Raw genomic sequence first — 13056 nt, forward strand, 5'->3', positions numbered from 1 at the left:
GGCACTCATTACCTACTCCCTACACACTACAGAGGGAGTTATATGTAGTGGACTATAGAGCGCACTCATCCGGCAACATTTAAGAACATGTCTGACACGACTCGCTCACTCGCTGGCAGCTGATAATGTCGTCATTGTTGCTGCACAACAAAAACCTGTAGTTTAACTCCAGCCAAGGATCAACAATTACAGTAAATAAAGGCAAGATAAATCAGTAACTTCTGTTTCACTGAGCGTACATTCACAAAACAGTCACAAATAGTTAATAAATATACAATATTGACATTTTTACACATTACATTACTTTACATATTTTTGCACCAAAACTCATTTATTTGTGTTTACAGACTCGGGTCTCTTCATCATCATTAAGACAAACTACCATCACGAACTTTGACTATCTCTCTCTCTCTGGTGAAAAGGTTCAGGAAAAATGCTCCAAATTGGACAAAATAAACTTTCTAACTAAATGACATGTACCGGTTTGTGCTCCTTATACCGAGACTTTATACTGTTTAAAGCCTGGAAGGTAGAAACCACCTGTTCCCTCTGTATTTTTTTTAGCCATGTGACACAAAGATTTTTATCTAAATATTTATTTATTTTTTAGTCAATACTAAGGCAAATCCTCATGTGCCAGATGTCAAATGTCACGCGGGGGCGACAGTAGAAGCTCAGTCTGTAGGGAACTGGGTTGGGAAGCGGATTGTCACTGGTTCAAGTCCCAGTGCATGGGGAATTGGTCTGGTAGCTGGAGAGGAGAGGTGCCGGGGGGGGGGGACAGACTGAGAGAGGAGAAACAGGAGAACGCAACATACACGATATCGACATGGAAACGATATTTACTCTCCATATATCCCACTTTAAGATATGTCTGTATATCTTAGGTACTCCATTTATTATCTGTGTATATGCCATGGTTGTATTTCTGAGGAAACATTTCAAATGTGTTTTATCAACGACCCAGCTACAGCTGTTGTTTTTTTTGGTTTTTTTGGTTTGTTTTTTTTGGGGGGGGACCAATTAGTAGAGGTAAACTGTAACCTGACTGGTTTTCAGAAGCATCCAACCACAAGTTAAAAAAAAAAAAGTTTTTATGGTTTCATGAATGTTGCAGCCTCAAGGGGCTGCTTGAGGGACTCCCGACTTTCATCCTTCATTATTAAAGAGCACTTAGTCAGTATTTGTGAGCACGTGTGTCTGCCTGCATTAAGCTCATGTCGTGTCCTCTCAGGTTCAGGAAGCAGTCAAGTGCCGAGTGGTGGACCGCCAGGAGGACACGAATGGAGACTCAGGAGGATCTTTCCAGAATGGCCACGCTCAGCTCATGGTATGAATATACGCGTTTGTTTTAGCCACCTTTTCAGGATTGTTCCATATATGCACACTTAAACACGTGATTTCTGGTTCTCTGTCCTCAGACTGACTTTGAGAAAGACGTGGATATGGCTTGCAGATCAGGTGAGTTCCAGGTCGAGTGTGTTTGATGTTGTTTGTGATTTGACTCGGGGGGGGGGGGGGGGGGGGGGGGCTATCGAAAAGCTACAGATGTCTCTTTGTGCCGTCTCTGTATTTTGACTGATTCAACATTCTCAGCGTTGTCAGAGCAGATGTGAGGCATGTTCCCCTCAGTTCTGCTCTCGTGTCTTGCAATCAACATCACAGCCGCCTCCCTTCACAGAGGAGCTGTTTTGACAAGAGTTACAGCACATTACAGCTGCATAAGGCAGTTTAGCCCGGGACGAACGTGTGCCGAGCACTTCTGTGCAGATTGAATAGTGCTGTGTGAGTCTCTCCTACACTGCTGCTGTATAATTAAGTCCCTCCCGACAGTGCTGCATCAGATACTGGCTGTGCTCTGATATCCGCTGGGAGTGAAAATCTGATTATCTCCCGAGACAGGATATCAAGAGAAGCATCTGGAGCATAAAAGCTATTGAGACACAGTCAAGTCCAATGAAAAGAAAAGAGCAGTGTGAGATGACTGTCTTTTCTCTTTTCTCATGTCAAATAGGAGGAGGCAACACAGAGCGATTGTGTCAAGTAGCAGGGGAACAAAATATCAATATGACAATGTATTCTTGTCCTGATTCGTGATTCAATTATCAAGCTGCTGTGCCAAATACAGATGTTCTTTTAACATACAGCACTCATGGTGGTTTTATTTCATTATTTATGAGGGTGGTGGGAACAGAAGTTCATTGGCCCAAGATGTTGACATCTTGATTTAAAAAAAAAAAAGAAGAAGAAAAATTACGAGAATAATTAAGACGTGTGAGCTGACACCAAACTGGAGTGAATAAATCGTGCTGCACCTCTGGGGTTGATGAGTAATGTGGTGAATCTGAACCACGCGTACGCGTAGACCACCTGCTGCGTCAGGAAGGTAAACGTTCTCACACTTAGCGTGCGTTTCTGGAGGATTCCTCTAGAGGGAGCACCACATAAATCTTAGGACAACAAACGAGAGATGTTCTCTCACCAGTGTCTGTTGCTATGCAACGGCAATGGACGAATCATAGTGCGGGGAGTTGCGGACTCAATCTGCTCACTTTTCTTCTGAACATTTCGACATTGCTGTCGCTGCTCTCCGGTGTCTTCGATGTTGTCATTTCCTGTCTCACCACCATACAGCTCTGCACTGCTCTTAGTGGTTAAAAGCACAATGGCTCTCGCAAACACACGAGGACGTGCACAACCAACACTGTCAACCACCGCAGGATATGCATATCATGCGTTCACATATGCGTAGGTAAAATCCAGTATACTTGAGATGTATTCATAAGGAGCCTGATTGGTGGCTTTGTGGGCTGCAGGGCGGCAGCAGCTTCTCCTCTTTGCCTGTCGCTTGTGATTTCAACGTTCTTAATCTTTTAATCGTGCCATCACTGAACTGTTTCCATTGTTGTGGTTGGTTGTTGTTTTCACCATGGTGTTCCTTACAGCATCACAGCTGGATGATTGTGATTGAACCGGACTTGGGTTTTGGCCGAAGGTTGGTCCAGTCTCGGTCCCTCCCTGGGCTGGCTCACTGACTGAGGAAGTCTGGCAGCAGCTTTAGGGAGCCGCAGCGTGTGACCTTCTGGCTACGAGGCTCCAAAATGATTTTCAATAGGATTGTTTATGAATCTGCGGTGTAAAGCAAACTTTATGGACCCTGTTTCCATTTAAAGAAACACACACACATTTAATGAAAGGTAGAAAGTAAAACTGCAGAAGAGGCGTTCTGGGTTATTCTATAATTCCTCCAAAAAAGGTTGAAAAACTCTGCAGCTCCGCTCTGCAGAAGCTCACTGCTATAAACTAACATTGAGTATTTCGCTTCAGGACTTTCTTTTTAAAGCTTTGAGATTTGCATTTTGGTTGTCACCATCTGGTTGTTTTTGTTTTTTTTTCCCACTGGTGGGGGGCACAATAGTCCATATCTTGACAAACAAGACACACACATTGCGAGCCTCTTCCTTCAGATTAGGACGAGTAAAATACAGAAAGTCCCAAAAGAATAAGCAAGTTTATCATGTGTTAAACCCTTAATGACACTTCCCTTACCAAGTTAACATCATGTCGTCTAGACAAAGACCTGGAACTTGTGGTTGAGACCTAACAATATTAAGAAAATGTTTGCTGAGGTATTGAATCAGATAAGTAATAAGACTGCTTTGCAGAATACAAGTAATCGTTTTCTGGCTATTAGAAAGAGCGTGTTTTTAAATCTCTTCGGCATTGGCTGCACATTTAAATTCCAGGGTCATGTTTTTAAGGTGTGATCGTTTGAAATCACATCCAGCTGTGTCAGACTCCTTCACTCTCTCTGTTTCCAGCTTCTTCTTCTCAGACTCTATCTTGTCTTTCTGTCGTCTCCAGGCACTGGGAAGCGCTCATCTCTTCAGGGGGAAGACAAGGCGTCCTCTGGGACGCTCACCCTTCAGAAGGGTTCGAACTTTAACACCATGCCAGCCAGCATGGCCAAGGTTCACCTGCAGAACGTGGCCGACTACACCAGTCACACGCTCACACTGCGAAGGGAGAAGGGCGCCGCCAAGGGAATCAGCACCGAGCTCCCCGGAGCCAAATCCATCTACATCTGTGACGGGGAGCTCTTCAAGCAGCTGGATGGAGAGATGCCGCGAGGGAACGGCGAGGGCAGCAGCTCCGAGGGCGCCAGCAAAGGCCAGGGTTACGTCATTCTCCCCACAAACAACACAGGCACCATCAAACTGGCCAAGGGGAAAGAAGATCAGACAGCCAAGTACAACATCGGCATTGAGCAGCTGCCGCAGACCAGACTGGTCCACCTGGCGAACCCTGTCAGCGGCGAACCAATGCCTGGGTTCGGGCTGAAGACCCTTCCTGCCGACCAGATTAGTGTGTCGTGCTCTGACAGAGACTCACCTGCACACAACCTGCAGAGCATGCCCAGAGAGCCACAGCTGACCAACACCATGGTCGACGGAGGAGACTCTGGAAACTCGTGCGTGATGTCCAAGAGTGAGACCGTCTCCACGTTGTCCATGAGCTCGCTGGAGGTAAGACCACCAGATCTCCTCAAAGTTAGCTCACACCGTAAACCAGACGTGCATGTTCAGTCGGGCTTCCTTCATGGACACACAACGTTAATGTTAATGACCACCCTTAAAAACTCCAACATTGTTGATTTGTGTTTTTAACGGTAAATCAGGATGACAACAGTCACGCCGGACTTCAACTTCTGCTGACCTCTGTTGATCTTTTTAGATCAATATTTCTTTCCTACCTAGACACGTTAAATCCATGTTTTTATATCACAAGCCAACTCTTTTGTAAAGCTGTGTATTCTCAAGAATCCGGCCGTACAGTTATGCCCCTCCCACGCACACCAAGTGTACCACTCGGCACATATTGGCCCCCATGACCCGATCCAGCACCTCACTGTGGTTCTCAAGTGGGATCATCGTTGCTTCCTCCACTTAGTCACGTGACACATCACAGTGAGCTCCGGCGTCCCCGAGTCCTTCTCCATCCATCCACACACTCGATCCAACGGCCATCACAGCTCAAACACCAGAAGCACCCTCCAATAGAGTGGACTAAAGGAGTTTCACATTACATCATTTACATATTAAGCTATACTACAGTTCTGTCGGGCAGTGGGACCATCAGAGAATAAACCCTCATAGAGGCAAACAAGGTGCTGAACTATTCCTGGTGCTCGACAGGAAATGAAAAAAAAACACAGGAAGTCTGTAGAGAGATCTTTGGAAAGATGAAGAACGTGACTCAAACTGAGCGTACATTAAAGAGAGATGCAGAATGGTGAGTGCGACGTGACTGTTGACTGAATCGAACTGCTTTGTAAAAAAAGAGGTGCTGATGAGTTCACAGCTGAGAGTTCTGGTGCTTTCTCCCCATCCTCACCGTGTGTTTCGATCTTTCACATCCGGCCTGTATGTGTTCACGCCATCACACCTGTCTCTTCCTCCATCCATATATCAACGTCTGCTCTTCTTCATATCATGACGGCTAACTGTTTCGTTGCTCATCTGTTGGTTTTTCTTTTAACGCAGCCATCAAGTAAACAACAAGTGGTCTTTTTTTTTGTTCACCTCGTGTGTTTTGCATGTTTTCGGCCACAAGCGGCGTTTGACCGATACAGCATTGGCACACTGAAAAGGATCAACTCAGGAGCCAGACAATAATCCAATAATACACTAATTATGCATTCACAATAATTAATATCAAGATTATTAATTAGCCCCTCCCCCACACCTCCCAGAGCAGCCCTGAGCTTTATTTCTAGTAGGCTTAGTTTGCAGCCTTATGGTACTAAATAAATGGCAACAATCCCGCTTATTGCATTCATAACAAACACTGCAGCACAAGAAGTTTCTCATGTGGCCCCAAGTAGGGAGCGCTTCTTCATGAGGTTAGTTTTCACTCAGCTCCTGGTGCAGACAGCAGTGACAGGAAGAGATGACACAGTGTTCAACTCACAGCCGCCTGGACATCTGCCTGCCGGTGTCCTTTTACTCCGGGGCGAAACACGCTTCCATAACGCTGCTGTGCGAGGCTGCAGCTGCCGCGGCAGCCCGAGGAGCCCTGAAGGTCAGGCTTCCCGTCACCGCGCGGTGACGGAGGACTAAAAAGGTCATTCGGTCACAATCTGTTTGCAGCAAAACTTGCGCCAACAGGGTGAGAAAGACCAGCGGCGAACCTTATTTCCCCCCTCCCTCCCCCCTCCTCCCCCCATGACTCACCACTTTCCTGTCTTGACTGGCTGATGTGCAGATACTCGTTCAAACAGTTTAAACACTGGAGCATTTTGTCTGCTCAAATGGCACACAGTGTCAAAACACATCTTTAATCTCTCTGTCTCATCTCCCCTCCCCCCAGAGACGAAAATCACGCTATGCAGAGCTTGACTTTGAGGTAATTTTAGTCTCTTTAATTCCAGACTTTTCTAGACTTACATGGAGCAGCTGATGTCTCCTGGTTAGATATTCAGACCTCTACATATTTGCAAACATTGATTTAGATCTAGTCAAAGTTTGGGTGTGACTTGTAGTGTAACTTTTCGGGGATTTTAGGGTTGATGGTAGCCTGTGCTGTTTGCCTCATACATAACAATGCAATATCCCTGTGTAGAAGATAATGCACACCCGGAAACGCCACCAGGACATGTTTCAGGACCTGAACAGGAAGATTCACAGTGCAGACAAGGATAGAGAGTCTCCACCTGTTGATGCCAAAGCTGCCAAACGATGGAGCGTGTCCTCTGCCAGCAGCGACAAGACCAACATGAGTGTAAAGAGTTTAACTTTATTCTGTTCTCCCCCCCCCCCTCCTCCCCTCCCTTATATCTAATGTTGTTCTCCTTCTCTCTTATCATTAACACAAATCACCACACTTTGGTGGAGCTGACTGTTTAATTATGAGCGCAGCCATTGAAAAAAGATTGCATTTTTAATCTTCTTGCGATGTCAGTGCCAGAAAGAATTAGCTGTGGGGGCATCAAGGGGCGTAATTAGAATTGTGGGTGGGAATACAAACTACGGGAACAAAATATGCCCAGTACACATAGTCCATCCAAATCTGACAAATATTCAAAAGGTTTATCAAATCATATAACTTACTAAAGTTTACAGGTGACAAAACAGTGAAGTTGTAATTGTAAGAGTTTCATTCATCAGATATTTAGTCACAACTGTCTCTCTTCTTCTGTTGCCTTGCCAGTTATTCTTACATGTCTTGAAATAGACGTGCGATACCAAGTGCACACTTAAAGGTAGGGTAGGTCATTTTCTCCAGATTTTGGTTAAATTTGTCTTTAGGTCCTGACAGTAATTAATAACTCATGCGCTCTGAAAAACAAACTGAAACAATCTGTCATCTGTAGCAGTTGAAAACGCGTAAAAGCTTCAACCAATGTCAGCACTCGACGACGTTTTCTAAACCAATCAAGCGTCTCCACATCATGCATTCATGAGCCCACACTCAAAGCATGAGCTGAAAGCCGCTTCTGGACCAATGGCGCTAGTGCATGTAAGTGAGGGGGCGTGGCCTCAGAGGGAGCACAGAGGGGAGGGGGTGAGTGAGTACAGAGAATGGAAAGGATGCTACTTTTAAAATCATGCTAGTTTTCAAAAACGACCTACCCTGCTTTTAAAAGTCTGATTCACGAGTCTTAGCCCTTAGTGCATTAAAGTAGCAAAACCTCAAGTAAAATATGGATGACATACAGAGACCACGTAGATCAATCTTGGGTTGAAGAGACCCCCCTCCCCCCCCCATTACCTCCGCTTTGATTTTTTCTTGTGCGATATCCTCCATGCCCCTTCAAAATAAAATCTGGTATGGTATATATAATATGGTAATCCTACCATACCCCCGAGTTGCTGATATTCCCGTGTTTGTATCTTTACAGTTACCCAATGCAGTCCCCCTCTCTCACCTTGGACTTAAAGCCAGTTAGACATTCTCTTAAACCTCCATACACTGTTCGTTAACAGCATCTTGGCAGCAGAGGATTGTTATTTCCTTCTGCTGCAGAAGCTTCCATCTCCATTTGTTTAACAGCTTTGGAGTCAGATTGTAGTTTCTCAGGTCAGGGTTACAGCGACTCGACGCGGATACGAGTATGAGCGCAAGTCGAAGAGGCAGAGAGATCAACTCCTCCACACTGGATACAAGATGTGTTTTTGAGAATGTGTCTCAGCCACATTCACGTTTACATTATAATCCATGTTAGCACGTCGTGTAGTTCTTTGTGCACAAACCAACTGTGGACTAAATAAGTAATCATCCATTACACTTTTGAAGAAGGAGGTTTTGAATGTAAATAGTGTCAGTCAGGTCACTTTATTTATAAAGCAAATTAAAAGAACCAGTCAAGACTCCGATAATATACAGAGGCAGATAGGTCTGAATCTCTGAAGAAATACAATCCTGTTCCAATAAAGTTTGGATGTCATATAAAATGTAAATGCAATCAGATGATGGTGATTGGTAAATAAACGTTGACACCCCCGTGTTAGACTGACAGTAGCAGAAAGACATCATGTGAAATGTTGAAACAAGTTTCAGCCCATTTTGAATTCGATGTCGGCAACATGTTTGAGGAAAGTTGTGACTGGGTCATGTTTCCCACTTTTCCTCGTCCAAGTGTTTTTAGAAGTAAAGAGGAACAACTTCTGTTCATTTGTGAGAGCTCGCTCCATTTTCCCATCCACGCCTCATCATGCTCATCATTACATTTTTACTGACGCTGCCATCAAATTCAAAATGGGCTTAAAAAGATCCTGAAACAGTGAGGAACCCAGGCAACTTAGTTTGAGACCACGAGGGCTGGAGATGGAAGAATAAAGTAAGCAGCTAAAAGCAAAAAAAAAAAAAAAAAAACACAGATAAATGCATTAGATGGAGAAAATCAATAAGAAATAACAAGGAATCAAAATGAAAAACACCTGAGGAGCAATCAAATGAAGTGAGTATTCATGGGAAGAGTAAAAGATGTACGATGGACGAAAAGATCAAATAAATAAGGGGAAGTAAGAAGATGAAGATAGATAGATAAATGTCCCTGCACTTCCTGCAAAAGAAGTCCACTTTACTGTTAGTTGTAAATCTGTCAATCATAAGTTTGATCCCACCTCCTGCTTGTATCCTGATCATAGTCGATCACCATCCTCACTGTAGAGTGATCACATGAGAGAAACAGGGATCCAGGTGTTTTTATTTCATATTTGTCACATTATATCACAACATCCAACCCTCATGTTGTCATTTCAAGTCAATTGAAATGATGGAGTTTTAGTTTACATTGAAATGATGCAACAGTAGGTCCCACTGTCATGCTGTCAGCTTCCATATGTTCAATAAAGGTGACAAAAAGAAAACTGCAAAATAATGTGAATAGTCCTGGAGACCCTTCGATTCTAATATCCACTTCTGTGGTTTAAATCTTGTAAATGAAGCCCCTCCTCCTTTAACTGTTTGTGGGTTAGGGTTGTTGTTGTTGTCTTCACATTCAGCCAATACCCCTCTACTGGCTCCACTGAAAAAGCCAATATAAGCAAGTGCATGTGTCATTTTCTGGTTAGAAATTCAACAACTCTTTAAACAAATGACGTGCAACATTCAACAGTCCAAAAAGCAGCTTGTAATAAAAAAAAATTAAAATCTGACAATATTGCAAAGTTCCCCTGAGTGTCTTGAAATGAGATGTACTAACTAAAGCCCTTTTGACATGGGATGTTCCGGATATTCTCCCGACCTGGCTGGTTACAGGTGCACCTCACAGCTGGTGGTGGAGGGAAAGATGTGGCATTAAAAAGAAAAAAAAAAAAGAAACAGAAGTAACAGATGGCGCAATAGAGTCCTCTATCCGATGCTGCAGTATAATGAGAATATTTGCTTTTATATCAATGCGATGTGTAGTTTGAATCACTATAAATAAACAAAATATCAAAGAACAACGTAGTGACGAACAGACGACGTAATGCGGCTGTTTAACTACGTGCACAGAGATCATAGCGGACGCATGCATACACTCTACGCAGCGTGCAGCAGTCACAGTATAGAAACGTCACTCCCCTTCTTATTGGCTCGAGGGGAATTCTCCAGATAATATCCTCCTGCGTTCTCACAGCGGCAAACTCGGACTTCAAAAAATGACGAGCGGTCTGTCGAAAAATGTTGCTGTTTGAATTCACACGTACAGCTTCTCCTATCAGGAGTTTTCTGCAAGTGTAAGAGCTCCATAAAATACATGAAGACATGTCACTTCAAGACACTCGGCAAGTCAGATTTGCTCACTAAAGGATATTATTCACTTCAAAAAATCAATTCAGGTCTTTTGTACTTGTGCCTTTATAGCTTACACTAATAGTTTATGTGGACGTGTCAGGTGAATGTGGCGCGCTGTTACTGTAATATGCAGTTTGACTAGAAGCTAAGATTTGAGGTCACAGCAAAGGTGAGGTCAAGACACCGGCTCATTCATTTCCTAGACACTAAACGATAGTGCTATTATTTCCATTATCACAGCAAAGGTCACACAATATGTTTGATACTATTTTAGAAAAAGGACAAGTCTATTAAAAAGATTATTAATAGTATGATTATTGGTAAGAATTCTTCCTTCAGTGATTACTTGTGGGGCCTGACTCGGTGAGCTGACTTCAGCCCTGTACGCACACCGTGTACGCACACCGTGTACGCACACCGTGTACGATTGTAAATAGCTCCAGACTTTCTAAAGAGTAGAAACATTCTGGTAATAAAGACAGAAAGATTTAAAAGAAAAAACTGATGAGGTGCCGTAGGTCCTTCTAAAGAAATCACAATGTTACTTCTGAATGATGTGGTAGATTGTATAGCTGTCTCAGAAAACAAGTTTGTTTTTTGTTTTTTTCTCATTCTTCCCCTCAGGACAAGCAGCAGACCCCTAGTAAGAGGGCATGGGAGGGCATCAGGAAGACCCACTCCCCCCCATCCTGGGTGAGGAAGGATCTGGAGACGGTGGCGGCCTCCCCTCTGGAGCTGCAGACGGTGGAGTGGGAGAAGAACAGCGCCACCATCCCTCTGGTGGGCCAGGAGATCATGGACCTCCAGACGGAAGTGTGACCCAAACTTTTCCGGATTCGTACCCACAGTCTCCTATTTGTTTTTCAGACAAACAAGCAGACACCCTACACACACTGCCCTGCTCTGTTCTTCTACCCGAAGGCTGGGTGAAGCCCAGTGCCGGAACGTGAGGGGAGGAGGAAGGAGAGAGAACTGTTGAAATATCAGAAAAATTCATTCAAACTGATCCAAAAAGAGAGCGGGAACATGGCGTCTCTTTCTGTGTTATTTTCTTTAGACGTTTGGACGGTGTTTTTGTCTGCTGGTCATTTTTTTGTGTATGATCTCAGATACTCCGACGGCCCACATGGCAGACAGATTCTATATGTGCATCATATAGACATAATGAAACAGCATAGCAACGGTAATCATGCCATGTTTACCCCTGAATTAAATGAGTACAACGTAGTAACCATGATCATGTCTCTTTTTTTTCTTTTCCTTTTGAGAGTATCGTTGCCTGTTCTGCTCTCTCGTCCTCCTGATGAACGCTCATGTTGAAAAGATGCCTCTGGACATGTTTTCTTTCATTCTAACCTCAAAAGGGAAAATATACAAGCGTTTCAGGAGGCAGACTACCAAAACACACACCCATGTGCCCCCTATAGTATATGCCCCCCCCCCCCCCTCCTGTGAACCCTGCTGGCTCTATAACCTCTGTGACCCTGGGGGAGGTCAAAATCAGCCCTGCAGTGATAAGAAAAGTGTCGAAATGAGCCAAAACGGCACGGATAAACACCTCAGAGACGCCAGAGAGCGGGCCGGCAGGCTTCGCACTCTAACGGGACGGCAACCTCAAATGTCGCAAACGTGGACGTCGGCGTCGGTGAATCCGGAAGGAGCCACGTTCGGCAAACGGACTGTTTGGATGGACAAGCAGGCCGGGTACAGGACATGCAAAATATGATCGAAGATGCAGAGAAAGGGTTCTTGTGTATGTATGTGTGTGTCATGGAAGATGAATATATGAATAGAGCTATAAATATATATGGTATGAAGATGATCCTGATCAGTGGAGGCCGAGTTCATCAGAGGGTTGCGCACAGAGAAAGCACAAGGCTCACTTCGAGTCCTGATGTACAGCATTGTAATTATTTCAACAGAGTTCTACAGAATGGATTTTAGCCTATAAATATCTTTCTTACTGTGCTTGGGGATAGTTGTTCTCATTATTATTAATATAAACATGATTATTATGATACTGATCCTCCCGTCCCCTCCCCCCTGTCCTTTCAGGGTACTGGACTATACGAGTGTTCTGTATCGCAATGTAACAGTGTGTGTTTTGATATCACCGCCAGTCACTCCCTCAGATCTGTATTTGTCGAAAAAACCCGGACCCCGGACCCCTCTGACCCTCTCCCACCCTGCCATACATGCCCCCTCCAGCTCCTCCTCACTCCCCTTTTTATTTTACTGGGGTCACCTCTTTGTTAATGTACAGTTTTCAGAGCACAAAATGAATGTGTCTTATTTCTAATAAAAGCATATAAGCATACAATAAAAAAAATAAAAACGCCCTTTTCTTGTTTCCAAATTTTTCTTTGCGCAAAATGTTTTTGATCATGAGAACTGCATCCTGATGCAGAGACGGGTGTTTGTTATCCAGTATAAGGCTCCGTGTGAGGAACTTTTGGGGGAGTGTGACTTTGGGCGCCCCCTGTAGATTTGGGAAGGCGTGGTTAATCTGCGCTTGTTTAGCAAAACACCCGAAGGCAGCAAGACTTTTGATGGGTTTTTTTCTTCTGGTTATTCCTTTTTTTTTTGTAGTATATATAGAATCTTTTATTCTTTGTGATGCCCCAGTAGGGTCAGCACTGAACAGTGCCCCCTGTGGCTATAGGTGGGAATTACAGTTTTATAAAATATAACTTTCCAGGTGAGGTAAGCCAAAGTAGAGTCTGTTGCTTGTATAAAATGTATTATAACAATGCAATGTAAGATCCAGGTATGATA

The 13056-nt window shown here is 44.0% G+C and overlaps 1 protein-coding gene across 7 annotated transcripts in view; it reads left to right on the top strand.

Moving 5' to 3' along the window:
• The window catches only part of adgrb1a (adhesion G protein-coupled receptor B1a), a 148458-nt gene extending 135847 nt beyond the window's left edge, over window positions 1-12611 (top strand). For 6 of the 7 annotated variants that reach the window (XM_079344144.1, XM_079344145.1, XM_079344142.1 and 3 more), the window contains 6 exons: window positions 1235-1330; window positions 1422-1461; window positions 3865-4526; window positions 6370-6405; window positions 6622-6780; window positions 10906-12611. In XM_079344144.1, the coding sequence (XP_079200270.1) occupies window positions 1235-1330; window positions 1422-1461; window positions 3865-4526; window positions 6370-6405; window positions 6622-6780; window positions 10906-11100 (1188 nt within the window). In that variant the 3' untranslated portion in view covers window positions 11101-12611. The remainder of the gene's footprint in view (window positions 1-1234; window positions 1331-1421; window positions 1462-3864; window positions 4527-6369; window positions 6406-6621; window positions 6781-10905) is intronic. The other variant, XM_079344147.1, reaches the window with a different exon arrangement.
• The last annotated feature ends 445 nt before the right edge of the window (window positions 12612-13056 follow it).

This window comes from Symphodus melops (genome assembly GCF_947650265.1).
Source record: "Symphodus melops genome assembly, chromosome: 5".
NCBI lineage: Eukaryota > Metazoa > Chordata > Actinopteri > Labriformes > Labridae > Symphodus > Symphodus melops.